Source organism: Castor canadensis, chromosome 12, assembly GCF_047511655.1.
Source record: "Castor canadensis chromosome 12, mCasCan1.hap1v2, whole genome shotgun sequence".
Taxonomy (NCBI): Eukaryota; Metazoa; Chordata; class Mammalia; order Rodentia; family Castoridae; genus Castor; species Castor canadensis.
In genome coordinates, this window is record NC_133397.1 from 112823230 (window position 1) to 112837312 (window position 14083).

A 14083-nucleotide genomic window follows, 5' to 3' on the forward strand; every position below is an offset into this window, starting at 1 on the left:
TCTCCAATCTTCATATCTAGGCTAGTGAAAATCCTAAAGGGCTAAGCTAGGTATGGAAGAGTCCCAGTGAACAGCACTAAAAGCTCTGTCAGGTCTCTACTTGCTCAATCCAGGAGCGCTGTGAGGATGTGGGTCTGTCTCAATGTGATAGGCACTACAATTCTCTGTGAGAAGGTAGCTTTTAGCATAGTGCTAGAAGATACAGCTCAGAATTTTAGGAAAGACACATCCAAAACATATTTGCTTTCTCATAATGCTAAACACTCAATGAAAATTATTTAGTTATGAGTAAGTTAAAGTCTCATGCTTATTTTTGTTCAAGGTACTGTACTGTAAGCAAATTTAAAAGAGGAGTTCAAAACACTAACTTTAAAGCCACTAAGGAGAACAATTTTTTTTCTTTGTCTCTCTTGTAGTTTTTTATTTTTTTGAGCCAGGGTCTCACTACATAGCTCAGGTTGACCTGGAACTGCCTCAGCCTCATGAGCACTGGGGGTATAGGCATGCGTCACTGTACCAGGCTCCAAAAATTTATTTGGCAAGCATTCTATTTTGTAAGATCATTAAAAGTATAACCACCTGACATTAGAACACAAATTCTCATCTGGATTTTCTTTTCATTTATGTGTGTAAATATCAAGCTAAAACAATTCACGTAATTTTTTTTCCTCATAAAAAAGAAAAAAAAAACTAGAAAAAAGCTTCCCCCCACATTTATTAGCTCATGTTAATTGTACAACATGTGGTTTTTATTGTGATATTTCCATACCTTCATATGGTATATTTTGATCACATTCTTTTCCCTCGTAAAAATGCTTTTAAATGTTTAAGGCTGTTTTCACTTTCCTCTAAGAAGAAGTTAGTGATGTTTAAAAATTTCTTTACTCAAGTGTAACTGCATTTTAAAGATTTCTTTAGGAATATATTTATGTATGCCATACCTCCATTTTATTGGTATTTTGATATTTAATTAAATGTAAAGTACTTACAGTGTATTTCTATGACTTTTGTAGCCTGATTTTAATTTTTAAAAAGTAATTCAGTGTTGCTTTAATGCAACTGTCAGATTTCTAAAAACTGGATACAATTTCTCAAATCAAAACCAATCCCTTAGATGTTAAGTTTAAACTGGCTTCAATATTTCTGGAATTTTGGATTTTTTAAATGGTATTATAAGGGAGCATGTTAGTCTCACTGGCAGTTTCCTCTTATCTAGCCTCTATCTGCTAATCTAAAACTCCTGTGGTCTTGTATCTTCAGTTATCTTGCTCCATAAATCTGTCTCTCTGCCTCTCTTTATGACTCCCCTTTTTCAGGATCTTCAATTTCATTTCTAGTAGATGTCTTTTGTATGCTCAAAAAGTTTTAATTACAAATACAAAACCCTCCTTCAGCCTATATTCTCTCTGTTAACAATGGATTTTATAAGCAGCATTATGTAAGTAACTTAGAGCCAGGTGCAGTGGCAAAAACACTTGGGAGGTAGAGGTAGGACTGTGAGTTAGAAGACAGCGTGGCCTATATAGTTATTTGCAGGTCAGCCTGGACTACACAGCCAGACCCTGTCTCAAAAACAACAAACAAACAGTAACAACAAAAAAGTAGTTTATTTATTCTACTCACTACAACATGGCTTCTACCTTGACATTTCATAGGTACTACAGATGGCTCATATTGCCAAATTCAATGTACACTTTTCTGTCCTCATCTTGAGTCTTGGCAACATTTAGTACTTGTTTTTGAAATTGATCCCTCTTCAGGCTTTTCATCGCAGTATGGGCTCCTCCTACTCTGACTGTTCAGTAATTTTCATGAGCTTCTCTCTAAGCTTAAGTTTTCTGCCATTCTCATTCAATTTGGATGTCTAACATCCCTCCCACACTTTTTCTAGGAGAACTTTCCTTTAGGTAGGTTCCTTTCCTGTAGTACCTTTCCCCACCTTCCATCCAACTACCCAAGGAAGGGAACTATGGGAGTCAACCAGTCTCTGCCCTCTCATTCATTCTCTACTCCCAGAGACTATGTCCTTCAGTTTCTATCAAGTCTCTCTGACCTATTCCTTTTTCTGCATGGGCACTGCCACAGTGTTAGTTCAGGCTTCATCACTCCTCACCTTAATTATGCTGAGCCTTTCTAACTGGTCTCCTTGCTTCTGTCACAGCCTACTCCAGTTTACCCTCTGCCACGTTGCAAGATTGATTTTTTTTTCTAATAGGTACTTTTGTCATTTCCCGGCTTTGGGTCTTGCAAAAGTTCTCTGTAGATTCAGGAGAATCTTGGCAGAGCATAGAAGGCCCTTGATTTTCTGGATCTTCACCAGCCTTATCTCCTGCTACTCCCCTATAGGCATCTTATGATCCAACCATAGGGGTCTGCTTGCAGTTCTCCAAATACATACTTCATCATGGGAAAACACCACGAGGGAAATTCTAAGACCAGAAGATAGAAGACTATGATATCAAATCACTCCTAAAACTACTGTCTATTTACTTTTCCCTTACTTCCATGGTTAATTCTCTTTCCTTCCTTCAGTTCCCATACCATATGGATGGTGCTGCATTATTTGAAAGAGAAAGAGAATACATTAGGACTGAATGGTAAATAGGCTTTCTAAAGAAAGGCTTGAAAATTAACTGAGATTCAATCCCCAGGACCCAAGAAACCAAACTAAACCAAATCAAAACAAGAAACAGAGTTATCTGTGAGATAACAAGCAATGAAATATAAACTATATGAAATCCAGATATATCTGTCATTTTTTTTCTTTCTTGTTTTTTTTTTTTGCTTTCATTTAACTCTGCCATTTCTGAAAACAGTAGCATCACTAAAAATTAAAATGGAATTAAGAAAAACCAAATAATCTTAGAAAGACTATGAAAATACTATTTAAACAGACTATGAAAACAATCCTGAGAACAAAACAAATGTATACAAATTCAATTACAGTTTTCTTTTATATGAGAATGTTTTGATGTCTTTTGAGCATTCATTTTAAACCTGCTGATGAATACACAGGTATGTAATTTTCACACAGACGGTCATGTCTCTAACAATAGTGACATCACTGTTAGATGGGCTTTAAACATATTGTCTAAATCCTTTATTTTGAACTTATTCCAAGAAATTTAAAAAGTAAACACCCAAAGTAAAGTAAGTTATTCAGTCAAATAAATTCAGCAAAAATTGTTTGAATGATGAATGATGACTGATGACTGAATTTCTATGTATTAAGTTTACCAGGGATCTAAACTAGTTAGTGACTATCATGCTTAATGGCATTCCAAGATGAGTTTACTTATTTATCTTTAAGGAAAAGTACTGATCAACAGATAAGAAGCCTTTATTTAGGAGTTTATAAGATACTTTGGGGGACCATTTGGGGGTGAGAACCAGCAGGAGTGAGGAGGGAGAAAGGAGGTAAGTATGATCAAAGCACTTTATATGCATGTATGAAAATAATGAAGTATATTAAAAATTGTTTTTAAAAAGTGGTAAAAGGAAGATAAGAAACTAATTAAGGGGCTGAATATGATTAAAGTACACTGTATGTTTATATGGAAATATCACAGTGAAACCTCTTTGTGCAATGTATGCAAATTAAAAAAAACTATTTCATTTTTAAATTCTTGGGCATTTTGTTGGCAGTAATAAATTATATGGTGTGCTCATGTCAACTAAATTATTAAGAGCTATAGATTCATAAAACAATGTGAAAAAATAAAACCTAAAGAAGCTATATTTAAGAGATGAGAGTTTGTCTTTTGCTTTCAGAAACTATGTTATGTTTCCTGAAAATGCATTTTTATATGTCAGAATAAAACATGATGCTAAGATAAAGAATGGTAGGGGAAAAAAGTGATTTTTCTGGTAAGACAAATGGAAATGAGTGACAAGGAGCTATTGCTTTTCATATTGCTTTAAAAGTGGTGGTTGGGAGGCTCTGATAGTTTCTTTAAAAAAAAAAAAAACCCTAACAGAGGGACATATGACAGACCATTAGCAAATAGTTTTAAGTAATAAATTTTTTAAAAAAATTATTAAACCAACTTAGTTACTTGTTTGATTTTTGATACTCAAAATACCTATAAACAACATTCTCCATAGTTGAAAGCAAAACCAAAATCACTATTTAAGTGTTACTTACATTCCAAATCGCAATGTTCCAGAAACGTATGTTTGCCAATGTGCACAATAGAACATGAATGTCCCAGCAAAACAACAAAAGAACATCCAATCGGGATTTGTCCCAAGTTGCACTGCAATACACGTTCCAAGAACCACAAAAACTGCAGAAGAAAAATCACAATGAAAGCTAAACAGTGTGAATAACAAACATTAACTGAGCTAGAGATGATTTTAGATGAGATAAAAAGATAGTATATTGTGAATGTACAATCTACTCTCAGTTATGTATAACAGGAAAGTGGGAAATAATCGTTTATAGTACCACTTATTCCACAACTCTTATCTCTTTTTACATTAACTCACTTAGTAGAACCAAAGTTCTTGAGAACAAGTGAAATACTTAGGCATTTTTGGAGTATTTCCCTAACTTAGTGATAGTGGTTCTAATAAGCAATAAGAAGTTACAGGTGGGCCAAGTGTGCCAGTGCAGCTCGGCGATTCCATACTCCAGAAGCAGGAAGATTATGAGTTTGAGGTCAGTCTGAGCTACAGAGCAAGTTCCGGGCCAACGTGGGTTGACTCTGTCTCAAACCAAAAAGTTACAGGGTAGAGAGCCAAAAAGAAAGCAAAACAAAAATAAAAACCAAAGAGTCTAAATAATCCTCAAAGGAACCTATTTCCTTCAGATTGTAACTTTTTCTTACCTAGCAGATACCATTTCTCTGTAGAAAAAGACTGCCTATAAAAGTCTGGAACTTGAACTATAATGCAAAATGACTGTCACTTGCAATAAAAAAATAAGATACTCAGCATTCTAGTCACCCAGTTAAATTATGACAGCCTCTCAAAAACTAACTTTTATTCAGTGGAAGTTTTGAGTATTTCTTGACTTTTAAAAGCTGTAAGAGCTTAATTGTCCTGCTAACAAATAAGCTGCTGTCAGGACATCAGAAGCCATGATTTTATCATGCATCTGTATCTGCAAATCTGGATGCAGGAGGTAAAACCATCAAGGCTCTTTCTTTCTTTCAATACACACACACACACACGCACGCACACACATTTATTTAAATGCCATACCAAATAATAAAACTGAGGGGCTAGATTAAATTAAGGGGGAACATTACTGTCAGGAGGACTGGTTAGAAATTCATTTAATTTCTTTCTTTCTTTTCGCTTTTTTCTGTAGTTGTTGGCAGTACTGGGGTTAGAACTCAGGGCCTCATGCTTGCTAGGCACACACTCTACCACCTGAGCCATGCTCCTAGCTCTACAAATTCATTTAGTTTCTAATTCTCTTTTTCCCCTCTAAAAATATACTAAAATATTATTTGAAAAATTAGCAACATTGTGCAAATAAATGTATCACACAGTATATCCAACTGTAGTAATGCAGCTATTGCTAGCAGTTTAGTGGGTTTTTTTCTAATCGTTCTTTAAAAAAGAATTATAAATATTTAAGGTACACAACTCAGTTTTGATATACATATATAGAGTGAATGAATGATTACTACAGTTAAGCACATTAACTTACTCAGCACCTTCCACAGTTACCTGTCTCTATCATGGTAATAACACCTAAAATCTATTCTTAGCAAACTTTCAATGTACAGTACATTACTATTAACTACGGCTCTTATTCTGGATATTAACTCCAGACTCAATAATCCTAGTCTTTTTTATCTAAATCCCTATTGCATACTTATAACCCAAGTCTACAACATATTTTTCAGTCTACATTAAGATTCATTTAAATATAAAGACCACAGATTACCAAACTAGTCTCCCACTACTGCACTCCTATCTATAATTCATGAGATTTTGATGACAATTATGCACTAAGATTTTAAAATGAAAAGACACCAAAAAAAAATACTTAGGGTTAAAAATAAATATAAATGAACGTAATCTCTAAATTTTCCAATACTGAAAATAAATTCATAATCCTGAAAAAATTAAAATTTAATAACTAAATAAACCTCTTATTTATCCTAATGCCCTTTACCTTATTGTTTTTATTAGTTAATAGCCATTAACCTTAAAAAAAAAACCAACAATACCTGTTGATAGTGAATCACAACCATGATCAAAAAGTTCTCCCAAAGGAGAACTACTATTGGTTCTTCTTGCCTGTTTCCCATCTATAGCATCCAAAGACTGGTAAATGAAAAGGCCACATGCACAAGCAATATATGCCCACAGAGGTGCCTGTGAAACAAAAAAAGGCAAGACTATTCAGATATATCAGTTACTGTGTTTAGCTAACACATTTTTTCACCTTCAGGTATTTTATCTTCATTCTCTAGAGAAGTACTCCTGGAAGAGACTGAAGTGTTACATAATGAAGACCTTAATGACTTAATTAGAATTGTTAGAAATTAAATCCCCTGCTTTTAGTGAGCTCAAGCAGATACTTGGGTTCCACATTAGAACTTCCAATGAAGTTCTAAACTATTTAGTATAAAAAAACCACATCTGTACCAAACAAATACAGACTTTTTTCTCGTCATTTCCTTAAATGCAGTACGACAACCATTCACACAGCATTCTGTATATGGAAGGATATTAAACACGGCACCATTTTACATAAGGGACTTAAGCATACCGAGATACTGGAGGGAGGTCCCGGAACCAATTCTCTACAGTACCAAGGGCAAACTGTACAGAAATTTTATGAAAATCCCGTGAGAGAACAGATTACCTTCTATAAGATTCTTCCCAATATTTAGATCCTAAGAGCCAACTAACAAATAACCTAGTATAGTTCTCCCCAAATTGTATCTTTTAAGATGTTTATAGGTATTATATGAAAAGAAAATGTCATGCTAACTTCATGTGGGAAGTTCTGGGTTACACAAGACTTCTTCCAGCCCTTAACATTGCTCGTGCATACTGTGAATTTTCAAGAAACAGAAACAATATACCATTTTCCACATTTATTTGCACAGGTAACTTCAAGGGCTCATGGAACAACACTAGGGAAATGATGATTTAGTACACAGAGACTTCTAACACTATTTTTCAAATAAGCATTGTTTCATTTTAAGGAATAGTTTGTCTTTTCTCAGATAAAAAATGAACTGCTGGTATCGAATTTAAATGTTAAGCATTTAAAAAGAGAGCTTCTATTTGGTTTATCATCGGTAAGAATGTAGAAGATTGTTTTTTTATCACTTTTCACAATTTTCCCTGCCTAGACCATGAAAAAAACTTATAACCACAAGGTATTTTCTCAGACATTGGTTGTCAAGTTACAGTGTACTAATACACAGAGCTGCCAATAACATTCAGCATTTTCTGTATTGGAAAGGGAGTTTTTTCTGCTAAAGATCTGTTTAGAACTTAGTTATTAAACGGCAGTTTCTCTTAAACTTTTTCTTGGTGTTCTATATTTTAGGATATTGATGCTATCAAAATGACCCTTAAAGCCAGAGTTACAAACCTTGAAAGCAATCATGGTGGTTATGTAATCATGTTTTATATTCAATCACACACTGAAAAGGTTAATGAATCCTACATGACTAAGATCCCCTTTTCTGGACTACTTCTTGTTCCTAAAGGAATCTAGTAACTCTCTAGGGTTGTACTGCCCTATGCAGTAGCCATTAGCCATGTGTAATTATTTTAAATTATTTAAAATGAAATAAAATTAAAAATTCAGTTATTTAGCTATATTAGGCACCTTTCAAATGTTCAACAGTCACATGTGGTTATGGCTATCACACTGGACCATACAGATACAGAACGCTCTCATCATCACAGAAAGTTCTATTGGATAGCTCTGTTTAGAGAAGGAAAAAGCTAGGGTCTTCTTAGGCCCTAAACTTAAGATTTTAATGGGCAAAGTGTTACTATGAAAATATCCATGACTTCAAATAAAGCAAAAATACAATTATACACATAAAAAAGCCTTAAGTTTTCACCTTTGTGTTTTCCTTTCTTCCTGTAAGTCTATAGAATATTAATTCAGTATTTACATACTTCATCTGGTTCCCATTATCTTGCAACTCTTATAGGTATGTTAAAAAGAAAGACCTCTAATTCAAGATATATGGTCTCACTTAAGAGCCTGACAGACACTGAACCAAGGAACACATGGATCAGGATATCACTAACCCAGATAGGTAGGTGTGGAAGAAAATCAGTTTGTGAAATCTTGCAGAGATGTTCTTATGTGAGTCACCTCAGATGAAAAATCAGAAACAGATGGTTTCACTGAACTTTTGGAACACAATTTTAGGATTCACATACATACAAATGTGCACATATGCAGGTAGGAGAGTTTTGTGCCCCTCCTGACCAGGATATATTAAAAAATGTTAAACATTATTATGTTTGAGGAGAGGGACTGGGGGTAAGGGTAGGAAGACAGGCAAAAAGAGGAAGATACTACTTTTTGTTTGAATTCTTCTATGTCATTTTCCTCTTCCTTTTGAATGTCAATAGAAATTGTGCACACAGATTATAGCCAACATGGCATTTTAATTTTCTTTTTCTTCCTTTCTTCTTTTTTTTTTTCGTGGTACTGGGGGTTGAAACCAGAAACCCAGAGCCTTGTGCATGCTAGGCAAACACTCAACCTCTGACCTATATATCCAATGACATTTTAATTTTCTTTACATTTTTCTATGGATAAAAAAAAGTCTAACAAGTTACTTTTTAGTGAGTTCAACCAAAAGCATTAAAGCAATATAAAAACAAAAACAAATGAGCATTTAAACAAAAACCTCTAATATTACAACACATAATCAATGAAGTTCTTACCGGTAATGGCATAGCTCAATTCTGGTTTTCATATGTATAAAATAGATAACACTAACACACATCAAGCTGCTAGACATATTCCAAATTAACCTATGGTACTGAAATCTAAGATACTAGCTAAGCCATACCTGCAGCCTGCCAGGACCTATTTTACTGCATTCTAATCTAAGCCTAATAAGTATTTCTACCACACAGCTATGAATGTATCCAGGCATATCCTTTGTAGGACATTAATCTCCCTTGCAGAGCACCAAACAGGAGCTCATTTTCTACCTTGATTCTTCCCAGCAGCAATTATGAAAAGTTCCTTGTGATCACAATATTTTCCATGCTAGAAGTTTCTCCAAAGGTTTAACTAATTTTAGGGTTACTGTATTCAAAAATCGCTTAAGAAGAGTGGCCAAGGAAAAATATTATAGAGGAACAGTCACTTGGTCAACACCCTGGGGTGTTCAATAGATGGTGATCAGTGACTGAGCTACTGTCGAACCAGTTCTCACTCCCTGAATCTGTGCTAGACCTAGCTTAGGACTAATGTAGGGCTTCACTGGAATTAGCCTAGCTCCCTGTTGTTCTACTACATCTATGATGAGATCAGATGTGGGCCAAACTCATCTGAAGTAGTGGTCAGGGCCTCAGGCAACCCCACGTGAAACAGCTCAAAGGGCATGTGATATGAATAAACAAAAAAATTTTTTTGAGGCAGTGTCTCATCATGTAGTCCAGGCTGGCCTTGAACTCCTGATTGTCTTGCTTCATCCTCCCAGGAGCTGGGATTGCTGTATCTGGCTCTTGCTTTGTTCTTTAAGTGTCTTGACTGAGGTTTAGCAAGATACTTTAGAAAACAGTGTGGCATGGTGGTACATGCTTATAACCCCAGCACTCAAAAGACAGGCAAGAGAGAGGATCTAGAGTTTTAGGAGAGACTGGGATACACAGCAATACCCTATCTTCAATGAATGAATAAATGAATGAAAAAGAAAAGAAGAAAATGAGGGAATCCAGAAATATATTAATCTAATCTGTATTTGCATAGTGTAAGAGGAATTAAAATAAAGGTATTCAAGGTGGAGGGAATAAGCATCTGGAAGACAAAAATCTTCTAGGTAACCATGACCTTCAACAGCCACACTTTAAGAGATACATGTGGAAACAAATGAATTGATGAAAACAAAGGGTAGAGGGTTGGATGGTGGTAACTATGTTTCAAAGGACAAATCATCAGAAGACTACTTTTTAAAAATATCAATTCAAGCTTAAAATGAGATAAGGAATGACTCTTCCATCAAAGTTTATTGTTTTTTTTCTTTTTTTAAGACAGGGTCTGGTTGTGTAGCCCAGGCTTACCTGGGCCTTGCTAGGCAAACCAGAGTGATTTCCAACTCATGATTCTCCTGCTTCTACCTTCTGTGTGCTGGGATTGCTAGTGTGCACCACCATGCCTGCCCTGGTTCATCATTTGGCAAGGAAATTTAAAACCAAAGAACTACACATCAATTTACCCTTTCACATGAAGAGTTCTAGATTTGGTTTCAAGTGGTGGTACAGACAAAACACGCAATAAAAGCAAAAGTGAGGCATGGATTTGAGAAGATCTAGGAAGAGTCTTTGTAAGTAATACCACACTTCCCTTCTTACTGGAAGCCAGAACAGGACATGGAACAGAAAATATATTGACTTTTTCTTTTACTTTGTCTTTTTAGAATAATAGTGATATATCTGAAGTCTATCAGGTACACATTTACAAAAAGAAAAAAGGATATTCAACAATTCTCGCTGAAATGGAGAGAATACTCTCCACCCCCCCTTCTGTTTTTCCTTTTGAGACAGTGCTAAAATAGGTAGGCAGGCTGGCCTGGGATTTGTGATCCTCCTGCCTCAGCCTACAGACAAGGATTACAGGTACATGGCACAAAACCGAGCTGAGCAAAACAGTTTTTGATAAGCCTGGTTTATAGTCATGTTATCTCAAATATCAGAGACTTTTCTCTGATCATTTTACTTACTTATATTTTTTCGAAGTACTAGGGTTTGAACTCAGGGCATCATACTTGCTAGGCTAGGTGCTCTATCACTTGAGCCTCTCCTCCAGCCCTCTCTAATCATTTTAAACTTTATTCGGTCACTTTAAAACAATGGAATAAAACTCTTTTACAAAAGCATTGAGATTTTACATGTTAATTGCTGCTAACAGTAATTTATCTACCGGGATACAGTATATCCTTTGCTTCTGGTTTCTAATAGGCAATAGTGTATAAGATAGGTTTTATTTATGCGATTATGTTGTGTGTAATAGGTATTTAAAAACTGTTGGCAAATAACTGTCAGATTATTTTACCTTTAGTTAAAATGACCAAAGAATCCCAATGACAGTATTTCTGGTATACAACAAAAGTGTTATCTCTTAATAAGAAATTCCTCTTACCTGCTCAGTAGCTGTAGGGCAGTAGAAGACTAACAATACAGTTGTACAGATGTTTATTGATAGTCCAATGATGGTGATGAGATTTGGAGCAATCCACGAGGGAACTCTTCTAACTAGCCATTCCCAATACCCTTGCATGAAGGGCTCAAGCAGGGAGCGTCCGGCACTCTGGTATCTGTGCTCTTCTAGCCGCTTTAGCTGATGTCTTGACAGTGGTGGTGTAGGTAACTGAAACAATTTATTTAATACGCACCCTGTAGTAGTCATATGCCCGAAGCCCATAGGGGACTCTGGGTGAGGATCTCCACATCGTTTCCTTGCTGACCGGTGCCCACTCATGGATCTTGGTTTAGTATTTGGAGACAGCAATTTGTTTTATTTTGTAACTAACTTCTTGTGTCTATTTATCTGGAAAAAAAAAAGATACATTTGTCAACCACTACTTATGTCAGTATCACTAAATTTAAAAAAAATCAACCTAATATAATAATATCAAACAGGAATCAGAAATCTAGGAAGCTGATTTTGGCTCTAGTTCTTATTAAAAGCATTTAACCTGTACGTAAAAATTACCAGGGGCCTTTAATAGTCAAAAGCTTCCTGTTATAGCTCCATGTTATCATTTGTCTGTCATGTTTTTTATCTCACACTGCTTCTGGTAGTAGTCTAACAAGTGTCAGGAATAATCTAATCAATTCATATGTATGCAAACTGAGGTCCCAAAGCTAGTAAGTGAATATTAATATTAGAGGAATGACATGGTTGAAATGGGCTTTAAAATACATTCTTATTTAATGGTAATAAGTAACATTTTTTGGTAACTTACATCATATCCCAAAACTAAGCACTTTTTATATGTTAACTAACCCAAGCCTCACAACTCTAGAAGGAAATGCTATTAATTATCCTCATTTTTATAGAAAAAGAAACTAAGACACATTAAGGCTAATTAAATTGTCCAAATCACACAGCTGGTAAGTGATGTTCAAACAAACATAGTTTCTCTTTGAGTTAAATGAAAAGATAAAAAATCTTTATGTAGGTGGTATTCTAGGTAGGGGTAAACAGCAACAAGAAAAAATTAACTTTCAGGCAGTACTATCTGTATATGTCAAAACAGTGACCTGATGAATTAAAACAGTAATAAGAAAACAAGGATAAATGAATTAAGTGAGGGATTTTGCTAAAAGAATTTGAGTTTAATCCATGAAGTGCTTGCACTTGATTTAGAAAAAATTAGATAACATAAGTAACTAAGCAGCATGAGAAAGTAATTACAAGAATATTTTCAGGATTAATAGAGAAGCTATATATATTATTTAAAATGGAGAAAGCAATGAGAACAATTGAAAATTAGCACATGATCTCAATGGTTTTAAGCTGTGAAGGACTAGAATAGGGTGATGAAGTGGAAGTATGACAGTAACTGTCATCTGCCTATAGACTTGCTACAGGCAATCTCTCCACAGAAGGAAGAAGCAGGAGAAAGTCTTAGAGATTCAATATAAGAAGGAGAAGAAAAGTGACCCAATGGCTACAGGTTCATCAAAAGGGGAAGTTGGGAGTCTGTTATTTCGGGGTGAGGAGTGAAAGGCAAACTGGGGAAAGGGAGGGAGGGAAGACACACACCTAACTCAGGAATGCTTCCTTTCTTTCTCTTTCTCTAATGCGAGGAATCAAATCCAGGGCTAGCCAAATGCAACACAAGCACTCCACCACTGAGCTACTCCCTTAGTCTACCAACAACTCTTTTTGTTTCTTTGAGGTGATGTTTTGTTATGTTGTCCAGGGTGGCCTAGAGCTAGACCACTTAAATTCAAGCAACCGTCCTGCCTCAGCCTCTCAGTAGCTGGGACTACAGGCATATACCACTATGCCCAGTCAATGCATGTTAACTTTAAAGTAGAAATATTTTAGGTAAAATCAAAAGACTGGCTGGAGTTTGGGTGAGATGAAATTTCAAATCGCCATTTAAAGTTGAAGTCTATTTAAAGATTAGAAAGTAAAAAAATTCTTGAAGGGATTAAGTATAGAGAGAAAAGTATAAGAATAATCAACCTTGTGGGAAATCCACAGAGTAGAAGGAAGAACAGAAATACTAAGAAGACTGAAAACAGCAAACAAAAGGAATAAGTTAATAAAACTAAAAGGATAGTGGCACTGAACCAAAGAGGTATACTTTGATCTTCTGGTTGAAAACTATCCAGAAAGCAATACAAAGTTCCCAGAAATGGTGTACTGTGGGAATAAAGAATATGATACAGGGTCTATGATATCTTAACAGTGGGCCTGGTATCAAAACACATCCAGTTATTCCCTTTTCTTTTTTGTGCCAAGATCCAGTTTATTCTGTCTTGGCAGGGAGGTTCTGAGACTAGCAGGTTCTACCTTATTCTGGGTGGACGGAGGGACCCAGGTTAGTGAAGGAAAGTAATGGGAGAAGTTTTGTGTGTGTGTGGGGAGGTGGCACAGCTGGACTGGACATAGGATACAATGTTGGTGTCACATACAGATGATGGCTTCTTTCCTCTATCCCAATAAATACCAATTCCAAAATTTTAATGTCACTAATGACCCCTGTCCATCATGTATCTCAACATTTGGTTCAGAAAATAGTCACTGCAGTCAAGCTAACGTCTTTAAGTAAAATTTCAAAAAACTCAAAATAATCAGGGCCACAATTTAAGCCACAGAGGTGCTCTGAAAAAAAAAAAAATCAGTATTTCAAACCATGAAGGTAAATCGAAGCTACCTTCTTACTATTTCAAA

At 35.4% G+C, this 14083-nt stretch overlaps 1 protein-coding gene across 3 annotated transcripts in view; it reads right to left on the reverse strand.

Annotated features, from left to right (window-relative positions):
* Cept1 (choline/ethanolamine phosphotransferase 1) overlaps positions 1-14083 on the reverse strand; it is a 39568-nt gene that overhangs the window by 21016 nt on the left and 4469 nt on the right. For all 3 annotated transcript variants that reach the window (XM_020184375.2, XM_020184376.2, XM_074050777.1), the window contains exons 2-4: positions 11315-11722; positions 6186-6333; positions 4145-4286 (exon numbers count right to left, since the gene is read on the reverse strand). In XM_020184375.2, coding sequence (XP_020039964.1) covers positions 4145-4286; positions 6186-6333; positions 11315-11653 — 629 coding nt within the window. In that variant the 5' untranslated portion in view covers positions 11654-11722. The remainder of the gene's footprint in view (positions 1-4144; positions 4287-6185; positions 6334-11314; positions 11723-14083) is intronic.